The sequence below is a fragment of the Rhamphochromis sp. 'chilingali' genome (assembly GCF_963969265.1).
Source record: "Rhamphochromis sp. 'chilingali' genome assembly, chromosome: 3".
NCBI classification, from domain to species: Eukaryota; Metazoa; Chordata; class Actinopteri; order Cichliformes; family Cichlidae; genus Rhamphochromis; species Rhamphochromis sp. 'chilingali'.
In genome coordinates, this window is record NC_137931.1 from 36,097,983 (window position 1) to 36,113,190 (window position 15,208).

The window sequence follows — 15,208 nt, forward strand, 5'->3', positions numbered from 1 at the left end:
GAGTCGATTTCAAGGTTCTGTTATTTGTTTTTAAAGCTCTCCAACGCTTGGCTCCGGGTTACATTTCAGATCTCTTAGCCCGCATTAACCACTCGAACTCTGCGGCCTTCCGGTCAGATGATTTTACTGGTCCCACGCTCCCAAATAAAATCTAAAGGTGACAGTTTCTTCGCCGCCGCTCCCCCGAGACTCTGGAACAGACTTGCCTCCTATTTGGAAATCTTTAAATCAAACCTCCTTGTTTTCACAGGCTTCAGATCACTTTGAAATCGGCTGCTGGTCTATTCTGTCTTTGATGGATGATGGATGCATGTGTATATGTATATATGTATTCATGTCCATGTGTGGTCCTGTGTGTGTGTATATGTATGTGCACATATATGCATGTATAGATGTAAAAAAAATAATAATTTTTTATCTCATTTATTTTAATTCTTTCTTTTATTTTGACTACATTGTCCCTCTGTTCAGCACTTTGGACAAGTAAAGCTGACTTGACTTGAATAGAATGCATCCCAGTACAAGCATGGAAATGTACAGCAAATCAGAAATACTTGTGTTTGAATCATAAACAAGTGCACTGTCTAAATTTAATATAATAATAAATGTTTTTGAGATTTGGTAGTAGCGTTGTAAACTTACTGCTTATCAGACACATTATTTTTTCCTCATTTGGTTTTATAAATATTTTATATCCCACTGAATGTAAAATTCTTCAGAGCGTCTTTAGTACATTTTGAAACTCCTGGTTTATTTCCTAATCTCAGGTTCTACCACGAGGAAATTGTAGTTTTTAGACATAAATATATAGAATTTACTTAAAATTGTGTGTATGTGATCAAATTACACCCGACCAGAGCACTAGCAGCCTGCGTTTTCCTGTTCCATCCAGCAGGGGGCAGTGTTCGCCAACAAAACATCCGCACTCTCGGAAACTGATTATTTCTTTGAAAAAGAGCCGTGCGGCTTTGGCGTTCTGTGTAAGGCGGGCTGGCAGTATTGAGTCACAACGTTTGTGGGTTTTCTCAGCTCGGAGAGTGCTGATCCCGCTGTCTGTGGCTCCGTGGGCCCCGTTATCTGCCGTGACAGCGCGAAGAGTCTCTCGACGTGGACGTGGTCAGTTGGCGTGTCCCGACTTGGAGTGACGGCTGTGCGGTCCTATGATTTTCCCGACACGCTCTTCGCATTGGCCCATTTTCTGAAAAACTATATCGCCAACTTCACGTATACCGCAACCTTTTTCACCTCGGTTGGAAGCTGAAGACAAGACGGGCTTCAAGATGTCTGTAGCGGGCTTGAAGAAGCAGTTTTACAAAGCCAGCCAGGTTTGCAAAACTTTTCTTGCCGTTAGCGGCTAGCCTCGTTAGCATGTGCTAACGGTTTGCGGTGAGCTAATGTTTGTAAGAGTTTGTTGTGTTAGTTTGTGGTGACAGCAGCAGACTGTCCGTGTCAGCGTGAACTGTTTCTGTGGGTTTAACACTTAGCTTGTGTCTGTCTACTTTTATTAAACCATCCTAACTAACTAACTTTGGCCGATGTGAGGTTAACTGTAAGACCGCTTGCATGGTCCGCAGGTATCACAGACTCTCAGGGAGTCTGTCTTCTGTAGCTTCTGACTCGGTATCCTGTGGTAAACATTAGCTGTGCCGCAGGGACTCTCCGGGTGAGTCAGAGCTCTCACTTAAAACAAAAGTGTTGGAACTCAGTCCGAGTTTGCAGAATGCACTGAAACCACTTCATCTCCATCGGTGTAACCTGCAGAACGTCTGCTTTCAGCACAGCTGTCTCTTTTCCAGCGGTGATTTTTAGGCTGGGCTCGGATCGGTATTTAGGGCAGCTGAGAGGAGTAAAAACACACCACTACATACCACTGTGATAAAAATGCCCCTACTCGCACTAGAAATGTAAAAGTCATGATTCTGGCGTCTGAGCCTCGGTGTGAATGTTTTTAATTTAGGCCAGCTCTCAGTGATGGGAGGGGACGGTTTGAGAGGGTTTTTTGGAGGCGCTTTTCTTCCTACCCTGCTGATCTAAGCAGGAAAGACATTTGGGTTCTGCCCCAGCTTCCTGTCAGGAACAGACACAGATCCCTGTTGGTTTGCGTTTAACGGGGAAAATAAGATGATTTAGAAGCTTCGTGTCGAGGTTAGCAGCTCTTACTCTACTGAAAATCATCAGGAGAAGAGATTAAGTGGATTGGTGCGTTAGCAAGTGACCCCAGAAATGAGGTGGAAAGAGTGCGCTTTCCCTTTATTTGACTGCATTGCAGCTGCTCCTGTTGCCAAAACTCCATGAGAGTCAATAACAGTCACATAGCTCAGATTTTCTACACTGGAGGCATGCAGGAAGTTGGCTGTGGAAATGATATCTGTGCCTCGCTCCTCTCATCTGCTTGTTTTTCTCTTTTAACGTCTCTCTTTCACTTGTACTTGTTTTACGAGATAAAATCTTCAAGCCTGGGATGTTCTCGTACAAATTCTGGGTGGGACGAGTTTTTAGTACTGAATGAATACTTAGATACTTAGAAAGCAAAGTACTTTCATGTGAGAGTAACTCTGAATACATCAGCCTTCACGTGATTTAATGGTTGACAAGAGGCAAATATCAGACACCTTTTGCATCGTTTATTTTGTTAGTTTAATAAAACAAAACTTGGCTGATTCTAGTGTGCAGTTAGGAGGAATTATGAGTGAGTAGTCATAGGAGAAAGTCTTGATATGCAGTGCTTATTATTATCTGTCATCTTAAAAATGTTTCTATAAAAACATTTTGTTGGACCACAGCGCAGGCTTAGAAACATCAGCCAACGTTATTCTTTTTAGCTCATGATACTGGGTATTAAGACGCTGCATTCAGAAAAGGATTAGATTACTGGTGAAAGGAGATTACATTTTGATGCAGACTTCATCTGGGATTAAAACCATTTATAGGAGCGATATTTCATCTGCCGTATAATCCCAGAGCTGCTTTTTATCATTCAGAGTCAATTTTTGGTAAAGTGTGCCGGTGAAAGGATGCTGGCATTGGTGTTTAAATAAATAGACAGCGTCCTTTATTTTTGCCTGTGTGTGCATGGTGTTCTTACTGCTGAAAGGCACAGAAAAGACTCCCTTCTACAGCTAGTCCATCTAAGAATTATTATCATTAGATAAACCATTGTTTTAATAGCGAATGTCTGTGACGTGAAGTAACAGAAACAACCATTCGCATCCTTTGTATTTGCTGGAGAAAACTTGAAAATGTGGGATAGCTGGTGGCTACTCGGGACAAGTCATAGTATATGACAAGGCCTCCCTTATACCTTCACTTTGATAGCAGGCTCATCTCTTAGCCATCATTTCATTCTGTGCCAAAATAAATTTCAAGTATAGTCGTACTTTAATGCTTACAAATAAAAAGAAACCGGAGTGTTCTTGGATGATTGGGTGGGATTTTTCCCACATTTGACTTGTTTTGTACAAAATTACATAAATGTGATTTGGATAAACGTGACTCGTGATGATGATATTATGAAATCATATTTTTGATAAGAGTTGAGCATTAAGTTGGGAATCACTGAGTAAGACTACTTTTAGCAGCTTCTGATTTTTGTACAAGTTTGACACCAGTGTGATAAAGTACTCTGATTCATCATCGGCTTAATTTGCTGCTTTAGTCAGCAGTACAGTCTTTGGAACAATAGATCGGGGGGTTTGAATCCTGACCAGGGCCAAAGGAGGAGAGAAGCCACTGACATCAAGCGTATTATCATGCATGAAGGGTTTCACCCTGAGACTGTACGCTAAGCAAAAGGCAGGAGGCCGAGGACAGAGTGTCAGAATGATTATCCAGGACAAGACAAAGATCCATGAGTACGTGAAACTTCAGGAAGATAGCCTCAAACGATCATGTGCTCAGCAGCCACATAAAGCTGGTTCAGACGGCCTGATGGCTTCAGGGCAGCTGCTGCAGAGTCTGGCTGCTACTGTCTCACATAAGCGACTTCTAAGTCAGAAGACGTTTGTTGGATGATTGAAGGCGGTCACTGCTTAAATAGGCCTCAGTAAGATTGGTAACCTGGCCATGCAGAGCTTCATATACAGCTGATACATAAGAAAGCGGCTCCCTCTTTCACAGCAAGTAGATCTGTTTGTATTTGATTTGGCAGTTTTACGCCGGATGCCCTTCGTGATGCTGGCCTCGAGAGATTTGTCTCCGTCTGAACTTGAACCTGGATTCTTTCTGCTTGCAGTTAGCCAATATGCAGCTGATTGTGATAAAGGTTTAAAATCTGAAATTCACTGGAAGCTAATTTAAGGAAGGAAGAGTGCCGTGCATCTGCCAGCTAGCTTCTGTTAGAGGACGTAAAGGCTCCTGATCAAGCCTGTTACCATGAGTATTATATCCGTGTTACCCACCAGCAGAGCCAGCAGGCTGTTGTATGCATTAGGTGTGAAATTATTAACCAGGTATAACCTGGAGGGAGCTGGAGTTTAAATTTTAAATAGAGAAGGATGTAAAAATAATTAAAAGCACAAACCTTAGAAGCTTTTTACTTAGAGTAAAAATGACGTAAGACATCATCCGACTTCTGACTTTTAACTCCATAACAGTTCGTTGTGTCTGAGTTTCAACTACCTGAGAATCATAACTTTTTTCCACCAACTGTCTCTTTAACTGCAAACCAGACTTTTGGGATTTGCCATCTTGATGTAATCTTAAGCCAAACAAGAGCTTGAACCTTGTGATAATGTGCAGGTATATAACTAACACCGAGTCATTGTGAAGAACATGATACGTTGCACAGGCTGATCCCTCTGTGTAGCACTGTGAGCTGTTTATACCAAAACCTAGCTGTGATAGGGTTTTTCTGTGGATGCTGTTTAGCTTCTTCTCTTTATGTTTGTGTGCATGTAAATAATGATGTTACACTCACAGTAAAGACGATGCTTGGATCAGGAGAAGAGCTGAGGTGTTGTTTAGTGGCCAATCAATGTTGCCAACAGAGCTGCAAAGGAATAAGATTTGGCGACGTAATAAAAATAGCCGAGTTCCCCATTATGAATTTAATTCTTTACTAAAGTAGGGCCGTGGAGTGCTGTGTAGGTCCTGAGTTGAGGCTGTATCTATACTTGTGACCTCAGAGTCCCTGGTCATGTGATCTCTGCATACAGAAGTAAAGCCTGAGGATACCAGACTGCTGTTAGAGCTACAGCTGAGATGCGGACGTGTTGCAGTGGTTATTCTGTGTGTGTTGAAACCTGATAACCTCAGTGAAACAGATGAAAGACAAAGTTTGTCATGGACACGAGGAAGTTTCTGTGATTCCAGTTATCACATAAAGATTACAAACAGCAGTTTTGAGTCATGTAGGAAATGACTTCAAACAGCTGCTGATGGTTTCATGACCAGCTTAGGGAAGAGCAGGTTGCTGTGTGCAGTGTTTTTCATCTATCCCCGCTAAAACCAGCCAGAGTGTTTCTAGCTGAGGCAGACTGTCTCCCGCTGGGTGCTACATGTGGGAGGGTCACTGTGGACAGTGTCCCGACCAGAGTTCATGTGCCAAAGAGGCTTAAGGTCAGGAACACTGTATGTCTCTGAGTAGATCACCGTGGGAAAGGGTTGACTGATCAGCCTTTAATGGAGTGAGGGCTGTTTTAATAATATACATGGATACATAGCATAGACTGGATCCACTGTGTGCATATGGGTCTTTAGCGTTATCATCTACTGTACCTTATCAAAAAGGTTTAAAAGATATTTCTGAAATGTCAGCAGACTGCACGGACGCCGGCTATGAAGGCCTCATGACTCATTAACTCATTACCTTAATTATCCTGCTGACCTTTTGTACTTAATCCACTCCCTAAAAGGGTGCTCTGAGTTGGGGGGTGGCTGAAAATGAGATCCAGGTCATACATGTGTACCGGTAGTTAAAATCACGTATTCTTTGCTTGTGATGTTTCCTGTGTTTCATTAACTGTGCAGACGGTATAAATGTCTCCCTCTGTTATTACTGCATGGTGAAATATTTAACAATTAACAGAGAGCTTGTTGCAGCTTTCCTCAGAACTTCAGCAAACAAGAGCAAAGCAGATTCTTCACATCCAGGTTTTATTGCTCTCACAGTTTTATTGCTGTTGACTGGAATCATAGCAGAACCACAAACAGAGCACAAATTAGTCATTGTGGCTGGCTTTCGTCTTTGCACAACAGGGCTTCCGGGTGATATTAGGCCTCGTTTTGCTCCCTGTTCGTTTGAAAAGCTTCAATATGGTATCATGTAGCCTGTGGGTTATTATCTTGAAGTCGCTCCAGCGCAGACTCATTAAAGAGACAGAATTAGCACTTTCGTTGAATTCAGCCTCCTCAGAAATGTAGATTATTAGAAAACAGAATGTACAGCAGTACTTGCACAGTAACGTTGTTCCTTCATTTCTTAGCATGATCAGAGGCCACAGGCAAAAATCCAAGTGAGCTCTCTAAGATAGTTGCATGCTGTCAACATCAACAAGATCTACTTTGAAATAGCATAACATTGCATTTTTCATGCATTTGTGAGATTTCTGTGGTATTACTGCAAGCTTCTCTGTTGTTCTGAGTCACCCGAGGTTAAGGTTAGGACCGGGCATATAGCACGCCATGCTAGCGGGCACCGACCCGTCTTCCTGGGTGTATGATCACAGAGCAGGCAGTGATAAATTAAAGATGTGCTTCAGCTTGTTTATCTTCTCAAATGAAAACCTTATGAGCAACATTAATGAATTTGCGCTCTTGTTTTCTCAATCCTCTCCCTCCCTTCCTCCCTCTAGATGGTGAGTGAGAAAGTTGGAGGTGCAGAAGGAACCAAACTAGATGATGACTTCAGAGACTTGGAACGGGTAAGAGAGCCATCCTTGTGTAGTCTAACAGAGAAACATGCTGAAGCTGAAGGCCTGTGTGGTTTCACCGAGTACACAGGCAGCATTATTGTGTTATTTTTGTTTGACTTGAATTTACATCCCATGGAAAGCGTTATGTGATCCTATCATACAGGGTCAACAGTTTATCTGCTATATGTTGCACACATCTCAGAAAAAAGAAAAAGTAAAAGTAAATCCTTATAAACGGATCCTGATTGAGAACCGGCGCTGAAAAATACCATTTGGACCCACTTTAGGCACAAATGGCAAAGAAATGTCACTGGTGGAAGCTTCCCAGGTTTTCTGATGTCCTTGGGTTTCAAACTGTTGTGCAGACAAAACAAGTGAAAGACGTCTCTTTGGGAATGTTTTTTAACCTTTATCTGAAATGTTTCAGGGCAAAACTTTCATCATGAATAAATCCAGTGGAAAGTGCATAGAGCAGCATGTGTAGATGCATCTCAGTACGATATAATATACCGATCAAACTTTTTCCAGTTCTGAGATACCTTTACTTGCAGTATCTGACAAACCCATCTCATACCAGTGCTAAATTAATAAAGTGTAACTGTGGAAGAGCCTGGGAGTCATTCGTTTATCCATGACCTTTAAACACAGTTTTCCTGTGAGTGTTTTAAACTAGCGTGACATGAACACACAGTGAAGGTTGTTGCTGTAGCTGGAGTGAATTTCTTTTTCTCTTTTTTGCATATTTATCCCACTGACATGTTTCAGATCATCAAACTAATTTTAATATTAGACAAAAATAACTTGAGTAAATACAAAATGCAGTTTTTAGATGATTATTTCCCTTTCTCATACAGGTCGCCTGGACTTATTCAGTAATTTTGGCTGTAAAATTACAAAATAATAAAAATTTTTCTGAAACTGTTTGAATTTTGTCTGGAACACAAACTGTAACTGAGTTACATTATTTAAGGTTATCTAAAGAGGGCTTATAAAATGGGCCTGTTGCAGGGCTAGTAATGTTTTTAAATGGTTAAGGGGAAAAAAACATCCAGAACACGTGGGAATAAAAATCATAAATTAACTTTGTTAACCACATTTCTCAATTCTAAATTTAATTTCACTGCCACACCCAGGCCTGATCACTGTCGGACCTGTTGAATCACTTAAATAGAAGCTGTCTGACAAAGTGAAGTCAGGCTAAAAGATCTAAAGAAACAGCCGAGAAACAAAGTCACTGACATCCATCAGTCTGGAAAAGTTTAGAGACATTTCTGAGGCTCTGGGACTCCAGTGAACCAGAGAGATCCATTATTCACACATGGAGAAACTGGGAAAGGTGCTGAACCTTCACAGGAGTGACCGGCCTACCAAAATTCACCCAGGAGGTCACAGAAGAACTAGAACAACTCGGGCAGCAGGACCATGACAAGTCCACCTCTGATTGGCTCAGAAAGGCTAAATAAATGTTTTGGAGTGTCCGAGTCAAAGTCTGGACTTAAATCAGACTGTACTGCTTCAGCGGGACCTTAAACAGGCGTTCATGCTGGAAAACCCTCCAATGTGTCTGAATTAAAGCATTTCTGCAAAGAAGAGTGGGCTAAAGTTCCTCCACAGTGACGTGAAAGACGCACTGAAGGCATCACAAATGCCTGGTGGTGGAATAGCCAGTTATCAGGTTTAGGGGCTGTTACTTTTGCACAAAGGACAGGTAGGTTTACATAACCTTTTTCTCTTAATAAATGAAATTATCCTTTAAAAACTGCATTTTATATTTGCTTGAGTTATCTTTGTCTAATATCAAAATTTGTTTGATCTGAAACATGTAAGTGTGACAAACGTGGAAAAACCAAGGTAATAAAGGAAGGGCCAAATACATTTCCACGGTACTGTACTTCCAAAGTTGTTTGGCTTTACTGTTAGCTTCCTGCGTGCTACGTTAGGTGTCACAGTGAACTGATAGATGCGTGCTGGATGGACTACACACGGCTGAGCGGTTTGGATCTGCCCTGGGCAGCTTGGTGTCTTATCCAGGCTTTCCAGTCGGGATTCATTGGCCGTATATTGGATTTATGCAAACTTATAATATTTATCTTGTTACTGTGACAAAAGTCTGTTTGAAAACACGAACAAATTAGCACACCTACTCTTTCTCTCTGTGCTGTTTAAGTTCTCTGACCTGGGGCTCTGATGCAAATGTATGACGAGAGTGTGTGTTTCTGCAGAAAGTGGACGTGACCAGTAAAGCAGTGGTAGAGGTGATCTCCAAAACATCAGAGTACCTTCAGCCCAACCCAGGTGAGGAGAAGACCGGTTTCCCTGCAGCTGCTTAGATTATTTAAACTCTGGTTAGTTTCACCTCCATTTCCTTTATTTTCACAGCATCGCGAGCCAAACTGTCCATGCTGAACACCATGTCCAAGATTCGCGGTCAGGTGAACAACCCGGGCTATCCTCAGGCTGAAGGGCTGCTGGGAGAGTGCATGGCCAAGTACGGGCGGGAGCTTGGAGAGGACACTAACTTTGGTAAGATGTGTGTCTGTATTCTGGTTTACTGTCATATTTTCATGTCAGAGTAGCACTTCTGTGAGTCATTAGGGGTTTTGATGTGTGTGGTTGTGGTGCTTTTGGGTGTGATAAATTTAAGCTTACCCAGAGTGTGCTGAAACGCTTCGGCTCTAAAGTCACATCTCCGCTTTCAATGTCTCTGTGTGTGGTTAAGGTGGCGCTCTGGTCGATGTAGGAGAGGCCATGAAGAGGCTGGCTGAAGTCAAAGACTCTCTAGACATTGATGTCAAACAGAACTTTATTGATCCACTGCAAGGGCTTTGTGACAAGGACCTGAGAGAAATCCAGGTATCATACACTGGAAATGTCTTTTATTAAATATCTTCTTCAAGTTTGAAGAAGCAGCACGATTGCTGTTTCTGTAAAATATTCAATGAAATACCTAAAGCGTCCATCTGAAACTCCTGACTGCTAACGTTAGCATTTTAAATGACAAAAGTCAGTGGGGCCAGTTTCATAACTAAACAGTACATTTTCTGCAGCACTATCTGAAGAAACTGGAAGGGCGTCGCCTGGACTACGACTACAAGAAAAAGCGTCAGGGAAAGATCCCAGACGAAGAGGTTCGACAGGCTCTGGAGAAGTTTCACGAGTCAAAGGAAGTGGCTGAGATGAGCATGTACAACCTGCTGGAGACTGACGTAAGGATTTATTAAACGTGTTTGGCACGTGAGCTTAAGCCTGATCCTTAATCCTGTTCCTGAATCCACTTATTTCTGTCTCTAATAGAGACATGTTTCAAAAATATAACTGTGGACATTTTCAGCCTGGTGGTTCTTTAGATCTGATGCTGATATTACTGTATTATACAAAACTGTAGTGCTCCGTGACCTGGTCAAATACAACCCACCCACAGAACAAACACGCGTTCCAGTAGCTGGACCTGTAAAAACTGATAAAGCACAGCCATTCAGCGCAACACTGAAGACAGCCTGCTAACGCCTGCAGTTTATCAGTCACGACCTTTGATCCCTTTATGGTTCAGTACTTCTTATTCATAATAATCAAACTAATAATGCATCACTGCAAGATAAGGATTCATTTTAGTAATGAAGGCTGGTCGACGGGGATGAGTAGGCTACTTGGGATGAAGTCTGCCAGTTTCATATTTCCTTGTTATTTCTCTGGTGTCCTCCGATCTGTGGCGTGCGTCTGTAATTTTGGACGTTGGAAACTAGCAGTTGGTGGAAAGTTGAATTGTTTCACAGTAAAAATCAGTTCATAATAAACAAAAGAGGTGAAACTCAAAGATGAACTCTGTGTGTGTAGATCGAGCAGGTGAGCCAGCTGTCGTCTCTGGTGGAGTCCCAGCTGCAGTACCACAGACAGGCCGTGCAGGTGTTGGAGGAGCTTTCAGGCAAACTCGGAGACAGGTGCAGTAATGAAACCCGATGATTTAGCGCAGCTGTGCAGGTTTCTGCGTATGTCTTTCAACGTGCTGTGGAAGATGCATTTGTTCATGTTTTTGAACAGGATGAATGAAGCTCAGTCTCGAACAAGACGTGAATACACACCCAAACCCAAACCCGTGTTTGACTTTGGAGACAACAACCATTCAAATGGAGGCTACTCGACCCCCATGGCTCCTCCCCCGTCACGCATCTCGGGTAAGAAACCTTTTAAGAGGACTTAAAAAAAGGTTCAGTGTGAACAAGTTGCCATGTTACAGTGAACAGAGTAACAAAAGATGGCATCTTGGCAAAAGAAAAAGCAGTACTGTCTATTGTTTTGTGTTCATGCTTCCAGCTACAAAGCTGCATTAAAGCACCAAAAATGAGCCGCCCCGGCAGAATTTTAACAGCTAACCCTGCATCTGTTTGTGCCGACACAGCAGATGGGCTAAACCGAAGCAGTGTGCCCGAATAAACTTCAGTCCTTACAAATCTGACACAAAGTCAACTGAAAGTTCTTGGCATTGCCAACAGGATTGCTCAACAAACAAGCGCCACTGAGTCCAGTGAGCATCTCCGTTTGTCTGCTGTGTGAGTGAGGTTTTTAAAAAAATGATGGCACTGAGTTGGTGATCGTGTGTGTGTGTGTGTGTGTGTGTGTGTGTGTGTGTGTGTGTGTGTGTGTGTGTGTGTGTCATCTTTCCGGCCTTTCTCCAACCGACCTTGTTCCTCTTCCTTGTGACATCATCAGAGGCGACTTTTCACTTGACCAGGCCACAAGGATTGTGTGAGTCACCGGTTATGTGTGTGGTGCTGTTTCTCAATTGTTTTAAACTGGTGTGTGTGCGTTTGCGCTCACTTCTGGGGTGAAATGTAGGAAGTGGACCAAAAGCTGCTTTTCATTGGTTTAACAGATAGTGGTTTATGCATAAAACTGCAGCGAGTATGTGGTTTTGTTTAAAATGACTGACTTCCTGAACCTGCAAATGTTTTTTTTTTTTTGCTGTATCTGTATTGTAATGACATTTCAGTTAGGTTTTAGAGGTGAACACAGAAGCACGAGTACACGTAAACCTTCAAACATGTAACCCAGATACAGACACTTTGGTCTCTGCATGGAAAAACTACATCATAACTGGTTTGTAAAACTATAGTTATGTTGGCCCTCGTTCGTTGTATGTGATATTTAATTTGTGCACAGCGAAGCGTCCTGTTTCCATGTTTTAATTTGCATGTCATGGAAGCATAAAACACAAATAACTGACAGGGTTTGTTGTGGCCCTGAAAAGGCCTGTGGGTGTGGCTTTGACTGTTTATGTGTGACCTTTTTAATAAATAATAATGTCTGTCCCCATGTAACTTAACCAGTTAACATTACAGGACAACACATCTGATTGAATTGATTGAATGAAGGATTGTTTTCATTTGTGAATCGGTACTAAATCAGCCGTGTTCGGCACAGTTTTAGAGTCTCAGCAGTGTGTTCAGTGTTAGATATTTTTTTTTTTTGCAACTTTTTTTTTGACATTTGTCTTCATTTACTCTTGTTTTTTTTCCATTCATCATTGTTTTGCACAGTGCAGCGAGCATCATTTATCATCTGTGTGTCCGTGTGTGAACGCTTTACTGTAAACACGTGAGCTCAGATAGTTGTGAAAGAATTTCATGCTTGAATCACAAAAAGAAAAAAGTATGACGGTGAAGGAGAGTTCATCTGATCTGATTCTCTAGATATCAGCACCTGTGTTTTGGGTTGTAAATATAAGAAGCAGTTGGTCCTTTTCCATTTATAGTTTGTGTTGCTGCTCTTGTAAACAGATGAAGACCAGAGAATGGCTGACCAAATCTTTTCCCATCTCTAGCCGTCCCAGCAGTCTGCGGGTTGAGCCAGATACAATGAGAAAATTGTGTGGCAGAGAAAAAGCCCAGTTTGTCTGTGCATGGAGCCTCCTCGCTGCTGCTGATCTCAGTGAGGTCACAGAGAGCGAGAGGGAGGATCTGGTCTTGGAAAGCTGCTGTCAGAGGAAGTTCTTTATGCTTTAGTCTGTTCAGAACGTCTCGTGAGCACCGTTTCCTAATGTTATACTGATGTTTGATGTGACTTGCTTTTCCTGGAACTGACAGTCTGTGACCTTTAACCTTTTCAAATATCCTGCCGTCTTCCTCATCTCTGCTCTGTTTACTGGTCGTTTTCAGCCCCGGAACAGCCGAGCTGCAAGGCGCTGTATGACTTTGAGCCCGAGAACGACGGAGAGCTGGGCTTCCGCGAGGGCGACGTCATCACCCTGACCAATCAGATCGACGAGAACTGGTACGAGGGCACGCTGAACGGCCAGTCGGGATTCTTCCCCCTGAACTACGTCGAGGTCCTCGTGCCGTTGCCACACTAATGCAAAGAGAGGGAGCTAGGAGGAGACTGATGTAAAGGAGGAGGGGAGAGAAGGTAGAATGAGAAGAGAGCGAAGTGGAGGGATGGTCCGCAGAGGTTTCATTTTTCACCTTCGGCTCCAACGTCATCATCACAGAGCACTTTTTGGTCACCTGGAGTCCCGAAGAACTACCCGACCAGAATATCAGCGTTTCACATGGAGTTGTCCAACAGCAAGAAGCGTATCGAGGACTAACTGATGAAACAATTTGTAAGGATTTCTAACAACAAATTAATAATGTAGAAAAAATTAATGTGGGTAATTGGAGCGGTCGGGGTGACTCTTTCATATCGTTTTCTTGTATTTTCAGTCTGTTTAAAACTCAGGTTGGTCACCAGATTAAAAGGGATGGGGTGGGGGTCATGCGTAACTTGGCTGAACATTTTCCTCATTTCAAAGTGAAAACTGCTGGTTTTCACTTCAGCTGTGGACTGGTTTGTGCCTGGTGATGCCACCTGCTGGCATGACTGAGAATTAGTAAACTGAGATGGAACCACACACAACTAGCTGTATTAAAAAAAAATACTGCTTTGATATTTTAATGATAAACTTGAGCCAAATTCTTCTCAGATTTTGAACATTTTCAGGTTTCCCCTGTTGCATAACGACCTGTTTGTTTTATCCCTGTCAGGCTGTGCAGCAGCACTCACGCTTACTCCGTTCTAGTCTTTGATCGGTGTCCACTCAGCTGACTTTGGTATCTTAGTAAAGTTCAGCTGGTAACGTGTGAGAGGATGTTGCAACTGCACCTTTGTCCTCAAATGAGATTGATGTGTGTGACGGACATCTCCGGCGTCACACAGACCCGAAGGTTGCGCGTGTCCGATGTGTGGAAGAGCAGAGCGGTGTGTTCTGCTGAGGAGATGATGCAGGAGACTTTATAAAATGCAATAGAAACATATCGCTCGGCGTGCCTGTTTGTTTAATGATTCTGTACAACAGCCATACTTTATAACATTTCTGGCCTGTTTGTTAAGTATGTTAACCTTTTCTCAGCCTTTCGGCCCACTTTAGACACCCGTCGGCTACACGCAGAGACAACGCTGCTGGCAGCGTCCATCTCTCTGTCACGCCAACGTCGTCTTAGCTCAGAAACGTCCTCGTGCCCGTCTTTCTGACGCCTCACGGGCTCTGATTCACGTGATTGGTTAGTGTGTTTAGGGCGGATGGAGGCAGACTGTGTAGACAAGGCTGGCTTCTTGTTCTGGATTTGGCCTCGGTGCACACCTGTGGGTGGAGTCTAATCCAATACACCCTGTACAGTCTGAGGGAACAACGTGGAAGTAAAAGGGAACTATTGAGGGAAATGTGCATGTAAGCGGTTGTCCGTTTGGATTATTTTGGAGAACCTTTGTTAGCAAACCTTTCTCTTCAGTGCGTCTGATTTCAGATGCTGAATGTTGAATACACTGTGCAGTTTCTTCTTTTTGGTCCATCACTCCATACTGCCAAACACCAACTCCTGTCTAACCTGTTTACATCTTTGACCCTTCTGCACTTGGACGCTCACATGAGGTTCGGGGTGAATGTGAGCAGAGGTGTGCTGTCTGGGTCTCATTGTTATCAGAGCCAAGTCTTTGTTTTAGTGCCTTTGGAAAAGAGAGGGGGAGTATCCCAGCTTACACAGCAACCAAAACCTAACGACTTACGATGGTCACAATGTCTTACTGCGTTTTCTCATCGTCGTCACCTTCCCGTGTAAAGGGGACATGCACTTGTGCATATTTCTGCACATTTTGATGACACTACATGCAGTTTCCTGGATATCTTGATGTGACATTTGTCAGCAGGCCACCAAAGGAAACTGTCTCTCTTTCTCAGAGATTTTAATCCCGTTTCAACATTTCTCACCGATCACTCATCGTAAAGGGTTGCATCTTTGTTTCATCGGTCTTAAATGCTCTTTTCACTGTTAAATCCTTCTGACTCTCTATAGTATTATTTTTTTTTATATATCGTTAGCTTCATAGCA

At 42.8% G+C, this 15,208-nt stretch overlaps 1 protein-coding gene across 2 annotated transcripts; it reads left to right on the forward strand.

Annotated features, from left to right (window-relative positions):
• Window positions 1-939: 939 nt before the first annotated feature.
• Window positions 940-15,186, forward strand: sh3gl1b (SH3-domain GRB2-like 1b). 2 transcript variants are annotated; one of them, XM_080878596.1, is made up of 10 exons: window positions 940-1,325; window positions 6,792-6,860; window positions 9,074-9,146; window positions 9,231-9,374; window positions 9,571-9,704; window positions 9,899-10,057; window positions 10,686-10,789; window positions 10,890-11,023; window positions 11,559-11,594; window positions 13,004-15,186. In XM_080878596.1, the coding sequence occupies exons 1-10, from the start codon at window positions 1,281-1,283 to the stop codon at window positions 13,195-13,197; spliced, it is 1,092 nt and encodes a 363-aa protein (XP_080734722.1). In that variant the 5' UTR covers window positions 940-1,280; the 3' UTR covers window positions 13,198-15,186. The 2 variants fall into 2 exon arrangements, with proteins under 2 accessions (XP_080734722.1, XP_080734723.1); XM_080878597.1 differs by lacking the exon at window positions 11,559-11,594 and having other exon boundaries at window positions 941-1,325.
• Window positions 15,187-15,208: the final 22 nt, after the last annotated feature.

Bases quoted from the DNA above. Each gene is read 5' to 3' on its own strand.
- sh3gl1b (XM_080878596.1), top strand. From the start codon at position 1,281: ATGTCTGTAGCGGGCTTGAAGAAGCAGTTTTACAAAGCCAGCCAG. The intron at 10,790-10,889 runs GTGCAGTAATGA...GTTTTTGAACAG, and splicing joins TCAGGCAAACTCGGAGACAG to GATGAATGAAGCTCAGTCTC. The intron at 11,024-11,558 runs GTAAGAAACCTT...TGACATCATCAG, and splicing joins TCCCCCGTCACGCATCTCGG to AGGCGACTTTTCACTTGACC.